Source organism: Dermochelys coriacea, chromosome 1 (genome assembly GCF_009764565.3).
Source record: "Dermochelys coriacea isolate rDerCor1 chromosome 1, rDerCor1.pri.v4, whole genome shotgun sequence".
In the NCBI taxonomy this organism is placed as follows: Eukaryota; Metazoa; Chordata; order Testudines; family Dermochelyidae; genus Dermochelys; species Dermochelys coriacea.
The window spans coordinates 66434661-66459371 of NC_050068.2; the positions used below are offsets into that span (position 1 = coordinate 66434661).

The 24711-nt window shown below is 40.2% G+C and overlaps 1 protein-coding gene across 3 annotated transcripts in view; it reads left to right on the forward strand.

Annotated features, from left to right (window-relative positions):
• The first annotated feature begins 5719 nt into the window (after window positions 1-5719).
• Window positions 5720-24711, forward strand: part of PCDH17 (protocadherin 17) — a 106255-nt gene continuing 87263 nt past the window's right edge. For all 3 annotated transcript variants that reach the window (XM_038383257.2, XM_038383277.2, XM_038383294.2), the window contains exon 1: window positions 5720-8317. In XM_038383257.2, the coding sequence (XP_038239185.1) occupies window positions 5720-8317 (2598 nt within the window). The remainder of the gene's footprint in view (window positions 8318-24711) is intronic.

Consider the following 24711-nt stretch of genomic DNA (forward strand, 5'->3'; position numbering starts at 1 on the left):
ATCAGGAGGCTGGTTAATATAATCCTCCTAGTATATTTGTATTCTTATGTCCTGAGAGTTATATCCATATAGTTTCTCTCTTTATGGTCCTCTCTACTCAGAAATTTTATCTCACAAAATATTTCTAATAGGTTTTTTCCCCCACTAAACATGTGGCATATGCAGAATACATGATGGTGTGGTGCACTACCAAGGTGTTATTGACACTCATTTGCAATGACCTTCACAACTCTCTTGTGGCTTCTCCATACATGAATAATGCACCTATTACAAATTAATGCAGATAAAACCTTTATAACACTCTACACAGTCATTTAATATATGCTACATATTTGACAGAAATAAATATTTTAGAAATATCTGCGAGTTGTTAAACAAACAAAAATTATACAATTTGTACATATGGATTGAAATCAATAAATGGCTTTTCATGGCTATAAATTGCATGGCAGAACAAACAGAAAGGGAGACAGAGGTTTTAGAGGTGCTGAGCACATAAGTCTATGAAATCAATGGAAACCACAGACAGTCAAAGTTTCTGAAAACAAGGAGTGAAATACTACACCCACCCCTTGAAGTGGGATGGGATTTCACCTCACACCACTCATGTCGGTGTTCAGATATGGATTTAGGGGCCTAACTTTAGGTACTCACATTTTGATATTTTTTTCCAAATATTCTACATGTGTACTTAGTGTAAATGGTAGGTAGCTCTTTGGTGCTTTTAGGAAAATTTTCCCAGCAAATTTTGCTGGCAAAACCTCCACTGATTTATATAGAAGTTTTGGCTGAGTAAGCGCTATAGAGTTTGCCCCTTATTTCAAGGTCCTGGGAGCTTATCCTATGCGATGCTGTGTGCCCTCAACTTAATTGACTTCAGGGTGAGTTGAGAACTGCTCAGCATGTAAAGTTGAAAACTTAATGATATCAAATGGAAAGAGGCAATTGCTGAATTGGGGAGGGGGAAGGGGGAGAGAACAAATCCCCAAATGCATCTTATTTCAACTGAACATATAAATTAGAAAGAAATCCTTTGATGCATATTACTCATCATATTCATTGTAAAAGTGAAGTGACTATTGTTGGAACCCTACTGGTCCCTAACCGAAAGGCAAACTAGAGACAACATATGTACATAAACGGGCACCCACCCACTCACCCACAAGATGCCCCAAACGCAGTAGTACTGGCTCAGTACACTAGAGGGAGCTAGTACATAAATGCAATGAGACTTTTTTTCATATTCACAGAGCATTTATGTCACATATTTAGATATCCTGCAGCATTTAATTTGGCAAAGGTTGCCTAACTATATAATAATAACAGCTCAAGACCCAAGGATGGGTGATACAAACCTGCTGAAACAACTGAGTATCTTTGTATCGATGTTCCACTTTACAAAATGTGTTGTTGGTTCACATCTTACTTTGGTAAATGAAAACAGACTAGTTGTAGCAGACAGCCATACACACTGAGCTTTCATCAGCCAGTCAGAATCCTCCTTTCAGAAAGCCCAGTTTATAATTATACCATATATATATAGTGTCTCTCTTTGGCACACAGACTATGTGTACGTTTCAGTTTAGTGATTCCACACTGTAACTGATTAGATAGATAGATAGATAGATAGATAGATAGATAGATAGATAGATAGATAGATAGATAGATAGATAGATTTTACACAGTATTAGTTTCATAATGGTTAGAAGCAGAATCATTGTGCATGGCAAACTATACATTTTAAAGCTACAAAGGGGTTTTAGGATTGGGAAGAGCTCTAGCAAGGACACTGATTTGAATATATAAATGTAAAATATGTACTCTGAGTTGAATGATATTGATGAACATAACTAAAAAAAGCCTGAGTGTAATTTCATTGACTCAGGCAAAAAACCCTCTCTCACCTGAATTTTTAACAAACTGCTCTACAATAATTTCCAGAAGCCTCTTGTAATTGCTCTAGATTTTATTTTCTTTACTTCCTAAATGATTCATGTTACTCACTTACTCATTTATCATTCACAATTTATAAATGGCAGCTTAACTTTAGTATTTATGAATTGAGATCAATACATTAGCAATCAAAACACTCACCTTTCTATTTCAATACACCATGTTTCCCTCCTTCTCCCCCAACTTTCGCCCCGGATGTCTGAACAGTAGTCGAAGTTTACAGAGCTCCCTCCCAGGGGCTGCTTTAGGAGGGAATATATGTGTAGAGACAGTAGTCCTAGTTTCGGTACTAAAACATTACTCCAGGAAAAGAAAGGGGTGACAGAGCACACCACGTGCTTCTAAATATTGGTAATACTTGGATGCAAAAGAATCCTTTGCAGAAGTGCCGAAATTGCCTATTCCAGTTGTTTACCACCGCATTGGCTTCCATAGGTACCACACAGCATTCGGACAAAGGTTCCTTTGTGCTTGATAAGAGTTATATTTTGTGAAACCTGCTTACTGTGGTTAGGGTGGGGCCCGATTACTAATGAAATGTTTAACGGACCTGCGGAGAGGGCAGAGATATTTGATTATCGCCCCTTGAGACACTTATTGATCATTATGTGCTGGAAAAATTATAATATTCGCGTTATCTGTCATGCATTACTATATTAGTGCGTTTCAAATAGTTGTTTATCAAGTGGCAACTCAAATGTTTTTACCGAAGGCAGGGGAGTTGGGTAAAGATCGCTGCCTACCCGCCGGTATCACAGAAGATATACAGGACCGGCAGCTGGATCACACGGAGGCACATTCTCCCATTCCCACAGTGAAGCATTCTAACCGAACTCACGGATTTACGTGGAGAACCTGTTGGGAATCTGGGATCTATGTACATGTATGCAAATGTCATCCCGTCATACACCGCTACTACAGTTTGCTTAACGTCTGACATATGGGAAGTATTGGTCCTAATTTTTCTCTATTTTCAGCGATCACCGAAGACTCCTTAAGATTTCTACAAAAAAATTAAAAACGCCAGAGAGACACTGCAGTGTGTAGAAATGAGAGACTGCAATTTACAAGCAACAAGCCCTTCTCACATTGTTAGTCTCCAATCTAACTGATCTAATCAATGACACCAAAGCACTGGGGATTCTGGCACCGCCTCCCCAAGCCTTTCCACTGATTCTCATTGGCGGCCAGGTTCGGAGGCAGGTTCTTTTCCTCAGCACGGATTGGCTGGCAGGGAATCAGTATCAATGTTTAAGCAGCGGCGTGAGGTGAATAGAGTCAGTCGGCAAGAGGCAGTGGGAGAGAGCGATGGGGCTGAGAACCCAGCAAATGCTGCAGTAAGGGGGGGGGGGGAGCTATAAGAGACAGTGCTCCAACTGTTGAATTTTCGCAAATCTCCACTTACCTACGACGGCTTGTACTGTGGATCTGTTTTCTCTGAAATCGACATCTCTTTTGCATATGGTCTGGTTAACGTTGGCTAGTGCCTTATTGAAAGGTGCCACCCTTCAATGAGACCGAGAGAAGAATTTTTAAAAATCCCTCTACAATAGACTGCAGAATTAACTATGTACAGAGGCTCCGGACTCAAATAAAGGAGGAAAAAACAGCACAGAACTGAGACTTGGAACTAGAGCTGTGCGCATTTCAATGGGAACCTGTGCTTTCCCCCCCGTTAATGTGCAAGATCTCGGGGTGTTTCACACATAACACTGAGGAAAGGTGGCTAAAAACACTCAGCAAAGCAGGAGACAGACGCGCCTCTGTGCCCGTGAGTGGATAACAGCCTTGTTTTCCTGATCCCCAGTCTCCCGGAGAAAGAGGTATAGTAAAAGTGCAACTGGATCCGACACTCTCCTCTTTCTTCCCCTCTTTTTTTTCCTTCAAAACATGAATCTGATTTTTCTGTCTATAGCGTCAGTCAGAAAAGCGTTAGGAAGAAGCTGCAACTAATGTCTGTGAAGGGAGGAACATGAGGCGATAGTGAATGTGATTTGTTCCGCTGGATCTGACTCATCCAGCAGATTGAAACACCTGCATTTCTGGATGTGTCAATCATTTCTTTTCGGCTGTTAAAAGAACCTGAAATAAAATTTAACTCCCCCCCCCCGATATATATCTATACATAATATCACTGGGGAGGTAAATCATCCCGAGTGAACGCATCTGGCATTGCAGCCGCTCTTTCCCCATACACCAAGATGCACAGAAAGACTATTACAGCTTGAAAAGACTGCAAAATGCATCACACCAAACACTGAATTGTATTTGTTTTATTCCAAAAGAATTGTCGATCAAAATATTTCCCTCTTTTTATTCATCGCCAAGATTCCCCCTCCCTTAAATGAAGAGGACTAGGAAGCAGTGTCATTGGAAGGAGATGCTAAATAGAAAGAAAAGAGAGGCACTTGACAGCTCAGCCTTGTGAATGCAGAGACTGTTTCCCTTTTAGCGAGAGACTAAGAGAGTGTGTGTGTGGTGGGTTGCTTTTATTTTTTTGTTCCTCCCTCGCTCTCTTTTTTTAAATCAGTGCATCCAGCCATGGGTTGCCTGTTGATTTCCTCTCGACTAGAGAGAAAAGCAAACTGGAATTAAACTGCATCGAAAAGTGCTGCTCCACAGACACACACAAACACACGCAGTGTGTGTGTGAGAGAGAGAGGATGTGGTGGTGGCGGCGGCTACTGGCCTGTCTTAAAGAAACCCAACTGTGCATTTGATTGAGCGCAGCCTGTGATTTTTTTTTTTTTAAAAAAAACCCACATCTATCGCTAGTGATGACGAGCAGCTGGTGGGTTTCTTAATCCCCCACCCCACCCCCCCCCAAAAAAAAGAAAAGAAAAGAAAAGAAGAGAGGGAGGCTAGTGGCGCGGGTAAAGAAAGGAAACTACAAATCCGGACACTAGTTTTCACACTGCAATTTCCCTCCCCTCTTTTTGTTGTTCGGAAAGGAAAGAGTGAGCGTGGAGGAGCCGGCGAGGGGGAAATACCGATGGCAGCGAGATGCAGTTCTCCGCCGCAAGCAATGCAAGATTAGATCTCTAAATGCAGCAAAACACTCCCTGAAAACCAACAACCCCGCGGTGCAATCAGACATTTCACTGCCTCTCACTGCACACGGAGCGGGCTTCTACACAGGCGAGAGACGCTTTTTACCCCACCCCCGCCGTCTCCCCCTCCTTCCCACCCTCCACTCCATCAGCCGCATCACAAGCAATGAGTAGCAAATAAGCGTTTCCTGTTTACGGTCCTGCTTCCCAACAGCCGGCTCCTTTTTCTATACATATTTTTTAAAAATTTCTTGGACTGATCTGGAAAAGCACCCCGACCACCGATCATTTTGTATACTCTTTGTAAATCGGCGGGTATTAAAGGGGGAAAGAGAATCAGACATCCGTCTAAATCGGCGGGTATTAAAGGGGGAAAGAGAATCAGACATCCGTCTAAAGAAGAAGATCTATTTTGATTCCCCTCCTCCTCCAGCTGAAGTTGGACAGCTTAAGTAACTGTGTGTGTGGCCGCAGAAGCGCTTGACTTGAGGCTGCTTTTCGCTCGCTCTCTCGCCCCTCCCTGCGAGCTACATGCTCCATTTGCTGCCCCGCATCCTGTGTCTCTGCGGATGTTTTCGAGCAACAGGTTCAGCAACTTAAAACACAGGGGTGGGGAGCGCGAACAGCGGAAGGGAGAGGGCAGAAGGCGGCGGAGGAAGAGGGGGGCAGGGGCCACGCTGGTGCTGCCGCAGCTGCCACCGCTCCCTGGCTCGGGGATGTACCTTTCCATTTGTTGCTTCTTCTTCTGCTGGGCTCCTGCCCTGACGCTGAAGAACCTGAATTATTCGGTGCCGGAGGAGCAGGGGGCGGGCACGGTGATCGGCAACATCGGCAGGGATGCCCGGCTGCCAGCGGGGGCGGGCGGGCCGCCGGCGGAGCGGGGAGGCGGCCGGGGGGCCAAGTCGACGTTCCGCGTGCTGGAGAACTCGGCGCCGCACCTGCTGGACGTGGACGGCGAGAGCGGGCTGCTCTACACCAAGCAGCGCATCGACCGCGAGGCGCTGTGCCGGCGCAGCGCCAAGTGCCAGCTCTCGCTCGAGGTCTTCGCCAACGACCAGGAGATCTGCATGGTCAAGGTGGAGATCCAGGACCTGAACGACAACGCGCCCGCCTTCCCCTCCGACCAGGTGGACATGGACATCTCGGAGAACGCGGCGCCGGGCACCCGCTTCCCCCTCACCAGCGCCCACGACCCGGACGCCGGCGACAACGGGCTGCGCACCTACCTGCTCACCCGCGACGACCACGGCCTCTTCTCGCTCGACGTCAAGTCGCGGGCCGACGGCGCCAAGTTCCCGGAGCTGGTGATCCAGCAGCCGCTGGACCGCGAGGAGCAGAGCCACCACACGCTGGTGCTGACGGCGCTGGACGGCGGCGAGCCGCCCCGCTCGGCCACGGCGCAGCTCAACGTGCGCCTCATCGACTCCAACGACAACAGCCCCGTCTTCGAGGCGGCCTCGTACGTGGTGGAGCTGCCGGAGGACGCGCCGCTGGGCACCGCCGTCCTCGACCTCAACGCCACCGACGCGGACGAGGGCACCAACGGCGAGGTGCGCTACGCCTTCAGCGGCTACGCGCCCGAGCGCGTCCGCGACCTCTTCAGCATCGACCCGCAGAGCGGCCTCATCCGCGTCAAGAGCAACCTGGACTACGAGGAGAGCGGCCTCGTCGACATCGACGTGCAGGCCCGCGACCTGGGGCCCAACCCCATCCCCGCCCACTGCAAGGTCACCGTGCGCCTCGTCGACCGCAACGACAACGCGCCCGCCATCGGCTTCGTCTCCGTCCGCCAGGGGGCGCTCAGCGAGGCCGCCCCGCCGGGCACCGTCGTCGCCCTGGTGCGGGTCACCGACCGCGACTCCGGCAAGAACGGGCAGCTGCAGTGCCGGGTGCTGGGCGGCGGCGGGGCGGGCGCTGTGCCCTTCGCCCTGGAGGAGAACTACGACAACTTCTACACGGTGGTGACCGACCGGCCGCTGGACCGCGAGGCGCAGGACGAGTACAACGTGACCATCCTGGCCCGGGACGGGGGCAGCCCCCCGCTCAACTCGTCCAAGTCCTTCTCGGTGCGGATCCTGGACGAGAACGACAACCCGCCCCGCTTCAGCAAGAGCCTCTACATGCTGCAGGTGCCTGAGAACAACATCCCTGGCGAGTACCTGGGCTCCGTGCTGGCCCAGGACCCGGACCTGGGCCACAATGGGACTGTGTCCTACTCCATCCTGCCCGGGCACGTGGGCGACGTCTCCATCTACACCTACGTCTCCGTCAACCCCACCAATGGCGCCATCTATGCCCTGCGGAGCTTCAACTACGAGCAAACCAAGCACTTCGAGTTCCGCGTGCTGGCCAAGGACTCGGGCTCGCCCCATCGCGAGAGCAACGCCACGGTGCGCGTCACGGTGCTCGACGTCAACGACAACGCGCCTCTCATCGTTCTGCCTGCCCTCATCAATGACACTGCGGAGCTCCAGGTGCCACGCAACGCTGGCGTGGGCTACCCCGTGGGCACCGTGCATGCCCTGGACAGTGACTTCGGGGAGAGCGGACGCCTCACGTACGAGATTGTCGAAGGCAATGAGGAGCACCTCTTTGAGATGGATCCCACCAGTGGTGAGATACGCACTTTGCATCCATACTGGGAAGAACTCAGTCCCGTGGCTGAACTGGTGGTCAAGGTCAGTGACCATGGCAAGCCCAGCCTCTCAGCCGTGGCTAAGCTGATTGTCAGGGCCTTGGCTGGACCACTGCCCGAAGCTGGTGAGCCACAGGTGAATGGTGAGCAGCATCGGCGACCACACTGGGACCTGTCGCTGCCCTTGATTGTGACCTTGAGTACCGTCTCCATCATCCTACTAGCTGCCATGATCACCATTGCTGTGAAGTGCAAGCGGGAGAACAAGGAGATCCGCACCTACAATTGCCGCATCGCCGAGTACAGCCATCCCCAGCTGGGAGGAGGGGGTGGCAGCAGCGGGGGAGGAGGAGGAGGCAGCACCAGTGGTGGGGGCAAGGGCAAGAAGAAGAAGATCAGCAAGAATGATATCATGCTGGTGCCCAGTGAGGGGGAGGACAGCAGGGGCCCCCTCAATGTCATGAACGTAGTGAGCAGCCCATCCTTGGCCACCTCACCCATGTACTTTGACTACCAGACCCGTCTGCCCCTCAGCTCACCTAGGTCCGAGGTGATGTATCTGAAACCCGCCTCCAACAACCTGACTGTGCCCCAGGGACACGTGGGCTGCCATACCAGCTTCACAGGGCAAGGAACTAATGCCAGCGAGGCTCCCCCGAGCCGGATGTCCATAATTCAGGTAGGAGACTTTTAGAATAACCTGGACCTCACTTTAGACGCTGGTTTAAACTTTACATTTTGTCTGCAGTGAAACCTGTTGTAAGGCACCAACAAAAATCAGTCACTTCGGGGAGGTGGACTTATTAAAATAAAGGTGTGCAGATCATACTTGAGGCATCTGATTCTGTTCTCATGCTGGTGTCACCAGTGTAAATCAAAAGTTATTCCACTGACATAAATGGAGTTACACCAGTCTAAAGCTGGTGTATGTGAGAACACTGTCAAGCCTAATATGTTTGGGATACTTTGGGGGTAGTCTCCTAAAATGGGAACTGCCTAATAAAGGTGAGAGAGACCAGGTAGCTGAGGTAATGTCTTATATTGGACCAGCTTCTGTGGGTGAAGAAGAGAATCTTTCAAGCTACACAGAGCTTTTCTTCCAGTCTGGGAAAGGCAAACTCACCCACCTTGTCTCTCTCATAACCTGGAACCAACATGGCTACAACAACACTGCAAACAACTATTAAAGGTGGTCTCTTCCACAGGTTTCACTGTACTTTTGTTTGGGGCGGGGATGGGATGGGCTATTTGAAGAAGTTATGTCTGCTGCCGTAACCGACAAGACATTGCAGAAACTGTACACACTAAGGACACACTTTCTTTTCCCCGAGGAAATGTATTGCAACGGTGTATATAGCCTTCCAATCCTGTATGTAATATGAACTAATTTCCAAGATGTATGCTTTTAATTTTTTTATTTTCCTTTTTAGAACGTATATACATATATTTTTTTATCTTTGACACAGAACAGTGTAATTTGGGGCCCTATTACTTCTTTTTCTTCTCTGAAAACTATAAAACTTTCAGCCTTGGAAAGTTTGCTTAGTTAACTAGATTAAAATATAAGTGATAGTTCCTTCCCCCCTCCCCAATGTTAACACACCTCAAATCCTATTGTAAATCAACAGAATGACTAGTCAGATTTCCAGTAGCCTGAATTAGTATTGACTATTGCTTTATAGTGAAAGACTTGCATGCTCTGTTGTTTTTTTAACAAAGCTCATTTTTTGAAAAATACAGTAGTAGGCCACATTCTGCTTTCAGTAACACTCATCACCCATTGACTTTCATGTATATCAGTGATGGCAGAATTTGGGCCATTGGATTGGGTTTAATATTTAATTAAAAGAAAAACTTAATACATAGTGTGCAGTTTGAAATTCAAACACAGAAGATGTTTCTGGAGTAGTGGGCTTATACCATTAAATTGAGGTCAGAATCTGGCCCTAATTGATCTAATTTAAAGTATTCCTTGATTAATGTGGCTTAATGTTCAAATGTTACAGGTATGCTCCAAAGAAATTTTTAGAGTCTTCATTGAATGCAGGCTCTGGGTAATGACTATTAAATATATCTGAAGTGTCATATCTGTTTTGTCCTGTGGTTCTCCTAATATGCTGTTCTGAGTCATAGGGGAATGAGCTGAGTGTATCAAAAGTGACACAGACTCATTTTGTGTTGCCAGCGAATGAGAAAAAGTTGCACTGTAGACACTTGATATATCAAAAGGAAATTCGTAATGCATTTGAGGCTTCATATGATGCAGTTTTGTGAACACCAAATTTACTGGTTTCCAGTGGAATCTAATATTCTCAAGAGAAGTAGCCAATAATTGATCTACTATAGCTGTATATTTTAATAACTGCAGAAAAAATGCCCTGTGTACTGGTCACTGCGAACTATTCCTCAACTCACTATTGAGTTGTGTCACAGAAACAATTTCATTTTATACTTATCATGAATTTGTGCTGCTGTCAATTAGGTGGTTGAGCAATATTCAAAATCAGAAATTAATTTTAACAAAAAGTACACTTCAGGAGGAATATTAGGTTAGGGCAATACTGAAAATAATTTAAATTATAATTCATGCTTTAAAAAGACAAATAACTTTCAATGACTCTTGTTTAAGTCATGTAATTTTTTTTTACTATAAAATGAAGTTGTCAGAATACAAAAATACTTTTTTTTCCAAGTGACAAGTGTAATACTTACTAAAACATAGAAAATTATATTCTCTTGAAACTGTGTAATGTTTATATAAAGCAATTAATAAATGTATTGATGCTACCAAATAGTAAAAATTCAACTGTAGTGTAAAATCTCAGTCGTAAATATTATTCTTTTTTTAAAGTGTTCACTGTATCATATCAGTCATGATTTTTTTTTTTTAGATTTATATAAAACTGAAAGAGGAATTTCCTCTATTAAAAAAAGGTGTGTTGTGGTTTCTGTGAAAGTTTTGCTCTGATGACTGTGGAAAACCTTAACCGTAATTCCTGATAGCATGAACCTGTATACCTAATATTTAACTTTCTGTTTTCCTGAGTATCTGCACACAGTATTTTGGAGCAAGGTGGTGCAGCTAGTGAATTAAGAAACACTCATCTTTCGTTTATGGAAAGCTGGATCAAATTTAGTTTAGGTCACAAGTGCACCTGAATTTAATAGTCACAATATAATCATAAAACAAATATGCAGTTTGACATAGTTGTTGGGCCCTGTTCAGGATAGACCCAAGTTTATAGTATCAGGAGTTTGTATTAAGAGAACTATGTGGAAAAAATTGCATGTCTTCACCAAAGGCTACAGATTTTACATGCTACAGAAATGAAATTTTATATTTTCTTGCATTCTTTCTCTCCCCATCCCAAAATTAAGTATTATATATAAACTCTACATTTAAAATTAGGAAGCACGTGCTACTTTGGGTCTGATTCTGCCCTTCATTAAAGCTCTTATTGGAGTCAGTGGGAGTTTTTCATGAGCAAAGAGTGGAGGATCAGGCTCTCTCTCTAGTAGAATATCTACTTCTCGGAAAATAACCTATGCTGTGAGGAAGCAAAAGAGGTAGCCAGTAAAAGGAAGAACTAGTTTCCAAACATCTGGGTTATTGTCCACATTCATTAACTAGTGAAAAATGCACAATTTGCTCATTGCTTCAAGTAGGTGAAAGCTAAGCTATTTTATAAGTATTTTCTCTAGTGAATATTCAGTTTAATATACTGGAACCACATTAATCCCCTACTTTCTAATTTACACAACAGAACAGCTCTCTTTCTCTTCCTGTTTCTCAGCAAGGATTTAATGGTAGAGTTCTCTAGTGAGGTTCTACTAAGATTTTGTATATTTACAAAATATACTACATTATATTACATCACATACACTACCAAAAATGTATAAATAATTAAATAGAGACTACAGTTGTCTAATCAATAAGGGCCATATTTTCCCTTTCTTACCTTTGTACTCTGGAGTTACTCCCAGACTAAAGTCAATAGGTCAGATTGTAATATCCTTATCCACGTGCGTAACATCGTATCTCACCTATAGTCCCATCAGAGTTAATGGATACCTGAAAAAAGGTACTACTTAGAATCTGGCCCAATGAGAATACTTGCCATGTAAAGTAATGCTCCGCATGAATGAGGTAGCATAATTTCCTCCCCACTTAAGTACATTTTGCCATCCATTATCTTTTATGTTTTAACTGTCCTTTTACTCACTAATTTGTGAGTAAATTTCAGTATTTGCAATGGTTTATAAGTAACTAATGTGAATTAGTGGGGTTTTGTACCATAATTATGAAAATCTTCAGATTTCCTGTATTATGTATGTGTAAAATTTTGGATGGATATTCAGCAGCACTGAGAACTCAGCACACAAATTGCAGGTGTTCAGCAACTCTGCAAATCAGGCCATGTTTATTCAATAGATGAATCAGTTGACAGGATGACATATAAAGTCTATTACTTTACTAGTCATACATAGTTAGGACACCTACTGTGCACAAACACATTTTATTGTTACTTAACAATTCAACCAGCACAGTGTATACATCCTCTAATAAAGAATAGTAGTTTTAAAGAATAATTTAGCATAAATATGTTTAGACATAAATGTACTGGTGTGTGTTTATATACACAGACAAAATTACAAACCAAAATTTTAAATGGTTCACATAGAGGAAAAAAAGTATAAATTTCATGGCCAAATTAAATCAAATTTCCATCCAGGTCCTTAATCTCGTAACAAATGGAACTTTGCTCTGTATTCTACAAGTACATGCGTTCATATTCAGCCCTATCAAAAACTTCTGTAGTTAAGTGTGTAAGCAATTCATGCTAACAGGAAAAAGGCAAATAGTTCTGCTGGCAAATTTCTTTTTCTTCAAGTTTCCAGTAGATGAAAGAGTGGATGGATAAAGGGAAACCAGCAGAAATAGATTCTTTAAAGTGACATGACAGTAGTGTAGAAAACTATCTACATATGCAAGGAGTGTTGATGATCATAGAGAATATTTATTATTATACTTGTGATACAGCGTGGAGAGATTTGTACATATATCAAGTGAGACAGAATGGGGAAACTGTGGTCACAGATTTTATTGAAAAGAAAAAAAAAGAGAAGAAGAAGAAGAAGAAGAAGAAAAGAAAGATAGCATTTTACAAGGAACTATCAAGCTGGGAGTCACCACAGTAGCTGCAGTAGGCAGTCCTGTAACATTTTAAAATAAAGTGCAGATCATTCTTAATACTTCCAGGCACCTGATGTTTACGATGTGTCAACAGATTACTGTTAAATCCCAATGCAACCTCATCACCAAGTGTCTAGTAGTATCTGAGAAGATACAAACTTCAAGGAGAAAAAAACCCTGTAAGCTGTATTCATGCTGTTATGTCTTCAAATATACTATTGTTCTATTGTTTGCTTTAAGAAACTTCAGTGTGCAGTGTTGCAGAATGAAACATGCTGACACTGTAATATCAGGAGAACTGAAATAATTAAAAAACAAATTGCATTCATTCCCAGAATTCAGAACTCCAATCTCAAAAGACTCACATTATGTTTGGTTTTTATATCCTTTGCAAAGGGGGAATATTCTTCGTCTGATGCAGAAGCTAATTTTTCTAATAGAGCTAGTGGAAGTTTAGGACATGTATTGAGAGGAGAATGTAGAAGAAGTCAGTGGAATTTCTGTACAATTGCAGGCTTTCAGTTTGGACATTATATTTCCCAGGCATTTGGATTTACCAACAGTATTTTCTAAGCTCAAATGAAAAACTACCAGACTAACATCTGGTCTCATGTCAGAGCTATCTGGCTGAGAGGTATTACAGTAGTTTTTATAATGTGTATGTTTAAATTACATATAATGCAAATTAGCCCTATAAATGTTTGAGATTTGTAAATATATATTGCACTGAGTATAATTACACTATACACATTTCTAAAGCTTCTAGGCCTATTTTTCATTGTGTATTAAAGTCAATACAAGTATTGCCAGCGTAAGAACTGCACGATTGGACATTTTCTTTATATTTGCACAACAATAAATATTTCCTTTCTGCCCAGCAGATACTCTGTTTGAATATAACACCATTACATAAAATACATGTACTTTATGGCCTGATCTTGCAACCATATCCCACATAGTATCCACTGGGATTACTAATGTGGGTAATGGCTGTAGGATCAGGCTCCCCCTCTTTTGTACCATGTCTATCATAGACCCTGTGAGCCTGATTCTGATCTTCCTTCCTCCTACATTTTATACCAGTGTTACTCCATTGATTTCACTGTAGTTAAACCTGATCCATGCAGGTGTAAGTGAGATCAGTCTAAGGCCCTATACTCCAAAATGATTTGTGGGGTTAAACATTACAGAGTTAAACAATACAAACTAGCAAAGGGAGAGACAAATTACGAGTTAGGAGGAGAAAATGCAGATACTGGGAGCAGGGAACAACAAGAATGCCTCCAAAATAAAAATCCTCATTAACTAGTTGGTTAAGAAGATCAAGGGCTCTGTATGACTTATTTTCTGTTAAAAGAGACATATACGAGCTGAAAAAAGTTAGTGCAGTTAAAATAAGTGACTAATACCAGATCCTGCAGTCCTTATTTGGGTAAAACTCCCATTGACTGTTATGTGTTGCACAATTGTTGAAGCTTTATTCATGTTGGTGACCACTTAACATGAGTAGTTTCATTGATTTCAATGGAAGTACTCAGGTGAATAAGTGATTACCAGCATGAATAAAGTTTGGACAACTGAGCCCTTGAAGAGTTAAATTTTGGTTTAGCGATAACTTTGGCCCAGATTCTGCCACCCTTCCATTAAGTACTGTTTTACTCTACAAATAATCCTATTGAATCCAGTCAAACTTCACACCAAGGGATCTAGTTCCCATTTTAGTCAACAGTATAACTCACATTGAGTTATTCACGCCAAGGGATCTCGTTCCCATTTTAGTCAATAGTATAACTCCCATTGACTTCAGTGATGCAAGATCAAGCCTCCTACTAAGGTTTCTATGGAATGTGAGTAAGGGTGACAGAATCTGGTCCTTTATATTTAGAACTCAGCCATAAAAATCGTCTGTCATAGCAGATGTGGAAAGTTGCTCATTTATATATAATATATGTATATAGATAGATAGATAGATAGATAGATATAATGGGAACAGCTTGTGCATGATGGTGCAGAATCTTTTTCTAATGAAGAACTGGGGAGATTTCAATCTAACTTTTTAAAAATAATTTAAATGCCCAAATTTATGGTTTGGAGTTGGAAATAATATAGTAATAATTCATTAATTAATAATGATAGTGATATAAAGGTCAGAGATATCTAAGACTCCCTTTGAACTATTCATAAAGAACATTTTTTGCTTTTATATTATCAAAACAAATATTTGTATTTGTTTTAAACCATATATACAATATACTATTATTTTTAAAATGTGGCAAATATAGTTCTGTGGAAAATTGTCACTATGAAAATTTAAAGTATTTACAGCTCTCACCTTCAAATAATCAAGTATAGACCAAATCTTGCCGTTGCTGCTCAGGCAAAAAATTAATGAAAATGAATAGAGTTTTACTGATTAAGGATTGCAAAAGTGGACCCTAAATCAATTCTTGAGGCTTTTTTTTAATATGAAAAAGCTCCAGTTTCTCTTTACAGACACTTTCTCCCCCTGAGTTAATTTTAGACACTTTGTAATTTTTCACCTTTATATTTTAAAAAAGCCACGCTTATCATCTCTTTCCATTAATTCTGTTGCAAAAGTAAAAATGTTGCACTAAACCCTTCAGGCAGTATTACACAAATCCATGTCAGTCTATTTCACTTGTCAGAAGCCTGGAAAATAAACAAAAGAACACCTATAGTAGTGTTGCTTTTTGGAGGTAACAAACTCTTCAAGTCTGAGGAGTATCTGTCTATATTAGATGAAAGGAAAAAATATTGTGCAACAGTTAAGAATTTCCATGAAAGGATCTTTAAACAATGATTTGTTGACAATAGCAGAAACACAGCTACTTTTTTATCTCTACTAGTACAGAAGCAGTATTTTGATGTCAGGAGGTCAGAAGAGAATACTTTGGACATATTTTTTTCCCCCAGAAAGTAGCTTGAGGACTTTATATTTTCAGTCATATCAGTGCTTACATTGTACAAACAGAGGTGGTAAAATTCATGATGAGAGGGTACCATAAGATAGGGAATGAGTGAAATCTGCCTCTCATGGGAATGCAGATTCTTACATGGACATGAAAATGTTCCAGGGAGAGCCTGGCAACATCTTTTTGGGGGAAAATATCATTTTTGAGAGTAAGGACCCTTTTGTTTTTTAGTTAGGAAGAGGGAGAAACTAGTAGGTCTGGCTTTCTCATAGTTCTGAAGTGATGGGACTCAGTGTTGCATGCATTCTGACAGTATTAAGCGTTTTGTATAAAATTTCCACTGTTAAGTACTACACTGAAGAGTAAACAAATTTATACATATACACCTGTTAATTAGGATATTAGGCAGTGCTTTATATAACCTTCCCAAACACGAATATATTTTATATATAAATCCCAGAGGCTGCAGCATACAGTTCATGCTTTATTAAGGTCACAACAGAAGCATCTATTTCTATTAGTGAATTGCTTCAACCAGTTAGTATTGCTACCTGTGCAGAAGGACAGTATAAAGATCAGTTCATCTCTCACTTACTTTCAGTTAGAGGATGTCTCTTTTTTTAGCTCTAAAGTTAATCAGTCGTATGCTGATATACTGTCAATTTATTGCAGTAAAGGAGATGCCCTCTGATTACTTAAAATAAATTATTTTTAATAAAAAAGGCTTTAATGACATCAGTGTGCTCTGTGACTGTGTGCTACAGTCTTCAATGCATGGGACAGCAGACTTTTAAGTGTAAAAAGAGAGAATTGTTAGAAAATATAAATGCAGAATTTTAGCTGTGTGGATGGCACATCTTATCGATTAATTGTAAATTCTTTCAGTGATAGACATGTGAAATTAGTTTCAGACAGTGTTTCAGACACACTTACATTTGCTTGTTCTAGTCCCAGTGACACTATGATTACTGGTATTTGCAATCCTTACCCTGGAACACTTCCAGACAGTTTTATTGTATTGAAATGACTCTTACAGTTCATTGAGCATCTAGCATAACACTGCTGAATATGATTGGCGCGTTTGCATATATTTATTCAAAAAAAATCAGGCAGTTAAACTGCATAATTATGGGAAAACGAATCATAACAATAAAAGACCATTTAAGTTAACAAGCTTTGTGATCAAAGGATAAATACAGGTTGGATAAATGAGACTCTAGATGTAACTAATCTACATAAATAGACTTTGGCCTGATTAGAGGAAAGGAATACATTAAAATAATTTAAAGGTATTAAAAAGCATTTTGCTTCAGTAGCTTTATAACATCTAGGTTTATTTTATCTTATTTTTGTTATGTTTCGATTCAATAAAAATAGCTGTGATCAGTGATAAACTACTTTTATGTGTTTTTTTTTATTTCTTGATTACCAATGTTTACAAAGCAAAGAAAATATAAAATAGGACAAGTAAACAAAAGTAACAAATCATAAGTTTCCATTTTATTTTGAACACATTGTGTGTCAAAAACCTGAAGCATTTTTAAAAACTTGCAATGTTTTTGATTGATTTTTAATTAAAGAAAAACATTAAAGGGAACATTTAAAGAACTATTTCTTGTTTACTGTCTTTATCAGTGAAGAGCAGCCTTTGTAGTGTTTGAAAGCTGGAGCATTAAAAATCAATTTCAAGTCTTCAAAGCTATAAACTCTTCCTTGCGTTGTAGATATATACTGTTTTTAAAACCATTCAGAGCACACTTGACAATTGAATTAAAAACAAAAGGTAAATAATGGCTTCATCAACATTTTGAAGGATTTTAATGTATTTTTAATAATACCTAAGGATCTTTATATTTAACTGACGTGAATCACAATTTGTAGATTTTAAATGAATAATTTGTTCCTGAAGACAATAATACTTAGTCTTTTATTTATACATTTTGTTTTCAACTTTCATTCTTGGTGTTTTTGTTTTTTAATGAACATCGTGACTCAAACACAGAGTACGTCAGTCAATATCTTTACTTACTATATTTCTGCCTAGATCATTACTGATTGCTAAGCAACCACTTATGGATAGAATTGTTGTGGCTACAATTCAATAAAAACTGAGCAAGAGTACACAAAATTGCATTAGGAACTGTCATAACTGCCAGAAGTTTAATTGTATAAAACTGCAAAGGTCATTTAATTTAGAAGAGAGTTGCCATAAAACTCTAAAACACAAAGATTGTTAACTTAAATGGTCTTTTATAGTTTTATTACTGCACCCCAAATTAAACACTTGGATCCTACTTGCACAAAGCTTATGTTCAAATAAATTTGTTAGTCTCTAAGGTGCCACAAGTCCTCCTTTTCTTTTTGCGGATACAGACTAACATGGCTGCTACTCTGAAAGTTATGAGAGTTTTTTCATTAATTTAGTGGATCAGGATCATGCCCTTAATATGTTTATGATTAACTCCAAGACCTGTGAAGACTAACCTCCTTAGATATGACAACTTCTTAAATAGAACAACTGCACTGGTATTACAGGTCAAAAGGCCTGATTCTGCAAATACTTATTCAGCAAAGTGTTTTAAGTCATGAGAATAGATCAGTGGTGGGCAACCTGCGGCCCATTGGCCACACGCGGCTCGTCAGGGTAATCTGCTGCTGGGCTGCCAGACAGTTTCTTTACACTTGCACGACCGCCCGTAGCTCCCAGCGGCCATGGTTTGCCGTTCACGGCCACTGGGAGCTGCAGGTGGCCGTGCAAACGTAAACAAACTGATGGCCCAGCAGCAGATTACCATGACAGGCCGCAGGTTGCCCACCATTGGAATAGATCCATCAAATTAAATGGGATCACTCGTGTGTGAAGTTGCTCGTGTGTAAATATATGTAGAATTGGGCCCAGAATTTGTGATTCTTTATTATCAGCATCCGTCCCTGTGGCATCTTCCAAAATTGAATCTAAGCTGCAAAAGCTGTTCATTTCACTTTCCCTCAAACTGCATTCTGTAGTGCTCTATTGAGATAATCCTGATGACTGAATATTTGATAGTTTTTGCTGTTTTGCATACACTTGTGTAATTTGATATGCAGATTTGAAGATCATAAAAACAATCCTGCTTTGATGATCATGAGCAAGATTATCCAGCCACAGCTGTAAAGTACCCAGTGTGTTCTTTACTGATCTCTTCATCATTTCACTGGATCAGATTACAATAAGAATACAGTGGAATTTAGAGTGCTTGGGAAATAGTGGATTTAAAAGCTTTAAAAATGGCAATCATGAAAACCTTAGAAACTGGTTCAGTATCTAGGCCACACTTCAAACAAAATAAGTCTGTGTGTGTGTGTGGTGGAGAAGAGGATGGAATGTGTTTCAGAAAGAGATATCTACAGCTTGAATGGAAAAGGATGTTAGTTAATGCACCTTTAATGGCTTTTTTGTATGTATTACATGACCTGTAAAGAACTGTTAAGCAGTCCTGGAGAAGATGTTATTAGTGTTTACCCTCTTGCAACAAAGGAGAAAGCAACAGGTTTAGAGGCAGATTCTGTTGTCATGTTTTCCTGGGGCAAAAGTGTAATGAAGGAAGGGCCTCCCTTTCTACTGCATAGTTGCAGTTAAACATCCTGCTTAAAACTGTGTATTTAACTATCAACCTTCAATATTGAGAATAATGATGACGAGGAGGTATAAATCATGTGGAATGTGAAGTAATCAGCACTCAATCAGTTTTATTAACAGCATTAGGTATTAAAAAACACACGGTAATTTGCATCCCCATAGCTTCAAGGTAAGGAACATATCAGTCAACTATGTAGGCAGTGGGTAGAAAAGGGGGAAAACAAAATGTTTTATGATGTTTCTTTTGAAGTATAGTCCCCTCTTTATGTAAGTCCATACATGTATTCTATCTGTTTAAGTCACCTGTAACTTCTTTGCAGGCTTGGCAGAATAGAATATTGAATAGTGCTAAAACTAGCAGGATGGATTTGCTTTATTATTTATTCATTGACCACCCATTATATATGAAGTCTCTTCAACAGTGTACATCTCATTAACACAATAATGTGACTGTCATGAAATAAAGATTTCTTCAGAAGTAAAGTAAGCAATTTTAAATGCCTGTGTGTTTCTGCTTCCAGAATCTTGGATAGAACTTTTAAGTTCAGCTCATTTAAAAATTACACACTAACATCTTCCCTGCATCCCCTGCACTTAGATTTTTGGCAGAACAATCCTAATAATTAGTGGCTAGCTTTCCAAATCTTGACCTGATCCGTAAGGCTTGACCTGATCCTTGAATGAAGTTAAAACAAGAGAAAACTGCTATGGTATTGGCAAAGATCTATTATGGATTCCTTACAATTGTGTTTGTCTTGCTGATACCAACAAATGAAGAAATAGGTACCCATGCTGAGTAGCAAGAGGAGGAGAGAATACATTTAAAAGAGACTTTTTGTTCTGATTTAAATTTTGAGCAATAGGTTTTTGACAGTATTTTATAATCAAGACAATTACATAGTAATTTGGGTTAGAATACATGCCCAGTTCCCTATCTCAAAATCCAATTTGTTACCACCTGTGCCTATTTCTATTAAAAAAAAGAAACATAATTACTATGAGTCTCAGCAGTCTAAGAGTAAATTTTTGCAATTACAGTACTTCCCTTGGGCAGATATGTGAAAATGGCAGATTAATTCTTGCCAGGGTCTGTCAGTTCCTTGTGAATTTTTAGGGTTGCTAATGGTTTGGTATAGTCTACTTATTACACTGGTACTGTTCGTAATGTTGTGGTTAAGGTTAAGTCGGCACTTCCATTATAAATCTCTAGAAATAGGGCTCTATAGCACTGCCATTAAAAGTTCTCTCCAAATTGAAACTTGACATATAAGGTCTCATGCAAGGAGTGAGAACCCAATTCTGCTTGCATGGGAAACTGATAGGAATTTTGCCAGTAAAGTTTACTTCAGTAGAAACAGGACTGGGATATATGTTATTATTTTATCCCTGACCAGATTTTAACAAACAAACAAACAAGTTTAGTTTTAGTACAATAGCTGGATCATTCTTAGAGTCATATAGTAACACTGATGGAATAGTGTGTGAACTGAAGGGCCACATATTGCCTTTAGGATTGCAGAAAATATTGATGGCTTCAAATAGGATTTTTTGTTTTGTCCACAATGGCAGAGGAACTTCCATGTTTCTTTAGAGTGGAATGACTGTGGGCCATCAGGACCAGATCCTGAAACATCCACCGGAGTTACTCATGTGAGTAGTCTTATTCAAGTCCTAATGAACTTTACTTACCTGAGTAAAGTTACTTGTGTGCATAGGTATTGGGTGGTTAGGTTCATAGCCTGTAAACAGCTTTCCACAGATGAACTCTTGCCTCCAAATCGAGCCCTTGTTGAAGTCATTGTGGCTGCACATGGGCTCATGAGTCCACCTGCAGGGAGCAGCATTAGCCTGTGTTATGGATTAGTGCCTTAGGAGTGTTCAAAGAGAGCAATTTAAGGAATCTTAATGTGTCCATTTTCTTTACATTCACGTGTTGTGTGTGTTTGATTTTATTTTTCATTGTTGCTGTTGTGATTTGGGATTTTTTTGACAGAAGAATTGTTTGTTTCATTACTCTCAACTGTTTTTATGGGCATTTTTCTGAGTTGGGCATTGTCACGAACACAGCAGGTTGGAATGGCTTCCTTAGAGCCTTTACAGCCCATTAATTGAAAATCCATGGGGAAAAAATAGGTTTATACATCACACCACAATATCAATTGATTTATTTATTCTTGATTAAAGCATCCATATGATGGGGCTCTGAGTGCCTTCTCACCCTCCTACCAAGCAGCTGCTTATAATCAAATATTAACAATCACATATATTGGCCTATGCATCAGTCTACTATCCCCAGGTGAAAAAAATGGGCTCAGCAGCTCTGCCCTGAAAGTTGACAAAAATCCATGCTATTTTGGAATGGAGCAGGAGGGCATTCCAGAATCCTAGGCTCCTTTCTGAGAATACCTTTCCAGCTGTCCTCTCTCTACTTTACCAAGCAGCTCTAGCTTCAAAGCCTCCACAACTGTGGCAATGTATCACAGGGAGAGAGGCAGTCTGAGGTGGGCTGATCCCAAACTATTTAGGATTTTACAGATCCAGTCCATCACCTTAAAACCTATGGAAGCTCACAGAAAACCAGTGCAGGTTCCAGAACATAGGTGTCATGTCTTAAGTATAAATACACCATTTATCAAGCTAATTGCCACCTTTAGTGCTAGTTCCAGTTTCGTATATAGCTCCGTGTAGAATGCACTGCAATAGGTTAACCTTACAGCGATAAAGGCATGTATCATGGTGGGAAGATCTGCATCCAGAAATTAAGGCCATACCTTTCTGGACTGGCATAGATGGTGAAATGCTTTCTTTACCACCACTATTGGATCTAAGACTTGTATTTTACGAAGTGCTTATGTGAAGATACATGACTGTAATGGTTCTAACATTTATTTAAGGACATAACCTCTTGTTAAATTTGTGCAGGTCTAAATGATTTATCTTATGACATAGATAATAAAGCAACATCACAAAATTTTACAACTGCAGATGTACGTCATATAGGCATGTGATGTCATCAGATTCGATAATTTGGTGTTCCTTCATCGTAGGTTCAGTTTTCAGTACTGCAGCTGTTTTCATATGCAGAGGATGTGACTCTAACTAGTGCTAGTTCATAGTAATTATATCTATATCTATTATATCTATCTATTATATTGGAATAGACCATTATATCCATGAACCAACATACATGAATAACAACTTTAAAATGTTGAAATAAATAGTTACATGAACCTAAATAAATAGTAACCCAGTCAGAAGTAAATAATGTAGAGTTCATGGCCTTCAGTGAAGAATTAAATAAAATTAAAGGCTTAATTTCTGACTGGATCTGACAAAATCTTCAAGAGAGGAAAATATTCTGAAAGTTCCTTTGCAACTCCTAAAGTACCAGAAGCAGGTGAAGGGCACCAATTTAAAGAAAAAGGCAACTGAAAGAACTATGGGAAAACGCAGATCTGCCTCTGTATATTTCATAAGTATCGCACCGACAGGCAGGTCCAATGCCCTGCTCATTTGTGTCCTCTGCCCCTAGCAGCATGGCTCTAAACTCTATACTATATCATAGACTTCCCCTGGAGACAAAGCATGGAGTCAGAGTACCAACACCTGTGCAGATTTACATTTGGAAATCTGCTGGGTTTGGAGTAGAACATGTCATATACAGGGTCTGTTCTCTTGGACATTCACCATTCCCTATCATCACCCGCAAAAACCTACTGAACGCCAACCATGTGTCTGTGTAGAAGGGCATCTGCAAGTGTGTATGGGGACGTGGAACATACTGTACAGGAGTTCCTTCACCCATCATTTCACTCGTAAGAGCCCATTGTAATCTTTTTCCTGTGCCTTTGCAACTTTCTGCAGCATTCAGTGTATATGTATGTGGGAATATAAACCCGATGTAAGTAGTCAGTTCTGCTTCAGCTGAAGTAAAGGGCTGATCCAAAGCACACTAAAGACAGTGGAAAAAAACATCAGTTTATTTTAGTGGGCTTTGGATAAGGCTTGATGTGAATTTTGCCATTATCTTTAGATGGAAAGGGAGCAGCCCCAGACTATATAAACAGTACATTAAGGTGCTGAAACAAACTGAATAAAGGTAAGACGTTCAAAACAGAATGTCTCTGTTTCCCCCCCACCCCCATCAATATACCGTGAGTTCAGGATAGTATACCAATAGAAGGACACATTTTGATATACCTCCCTATCATATATTGTTGCTTTTATAGATTTTTTCCCCCTAGAAAACATGTTTCAGTGCTCATAGAAAAAGGAAAACAATAACAGTAAGAATAGGACAAATCCTGAAGTATTTGCTTGCTTGAGTGGAAGTTTGAGTAAGAACGTTGAGATTTCACTCAAAATTAAAAATAAAATCCCCCAGCTCAGCATTCACGAGCATTGTAAAACCAGTGTGCATGATAGAAAGAAAAATGTAAGAAGATAAAGAGATTGGTTTCATAGTTCCAAGGGAGGGTTGCAAACAGGGGGAGAGGAAGGAGAATATTTTTTTTAATTATGCAAAAATACTTGGACTGTCTACTTAACTTTTAATATCCTTGCTTTTGTCAGCTTGTGTGTAATTTTAATTGGTTTAACTTTCTGTGTTAACATTTAATAAGTAAATTAGGATGACATTGGTATCAAAGTTGATATCAAAGATGTTTTATCTTTTCTTGCTTGTGATTCAGTAGTCCTGAAGCAAGCTGATAGAGTGATAAGGTGGTGCAGATATCATCTAGTCATTTAATTGTAGTTGAGTCAGTTAATTGTAATAAACATAACATTTTGTTCAGAATGCTAAGGTAGATTCAACATAGTAAGAGCCATAGATAAAAGATGCGTTAAAGCATTTCAGATTCAATCATTAGGTTTCATTGAACGCATCTTCTACCAGAAAATATAATTGGAAACTTGATTCATTGACCTTTAACTGTCATTTTGGACTATAGTTTTTAAATCCATGTTTTCAAGTCAGAGTTAATTTGATAAGAACAATGCCCAGTACATTTTAATGCAATTATTTTTGTGCAATTTTAACAAAAAATATAATCAGGTTTTAATGGTCTGTTGTATATTCTGCTCATCCAGTCAAAGTAGTTATTTAATATGAATGTGGTTAAAAGTAACTAATGTTCAACTTCATTAAGGCTTCTGTTAAATAGGAGGCTTGCTGAACTTTTCACTGTTATTTTATGCACGATCTACTACCTCTTATTAATTATTTCCAGGGGTCCATGTTACACTAAAATTATACTTACAAGTTCCAATGACACGAAGATTATACAGCATGACACAGAGGCTAAATAAGCACTGAAATTACATAG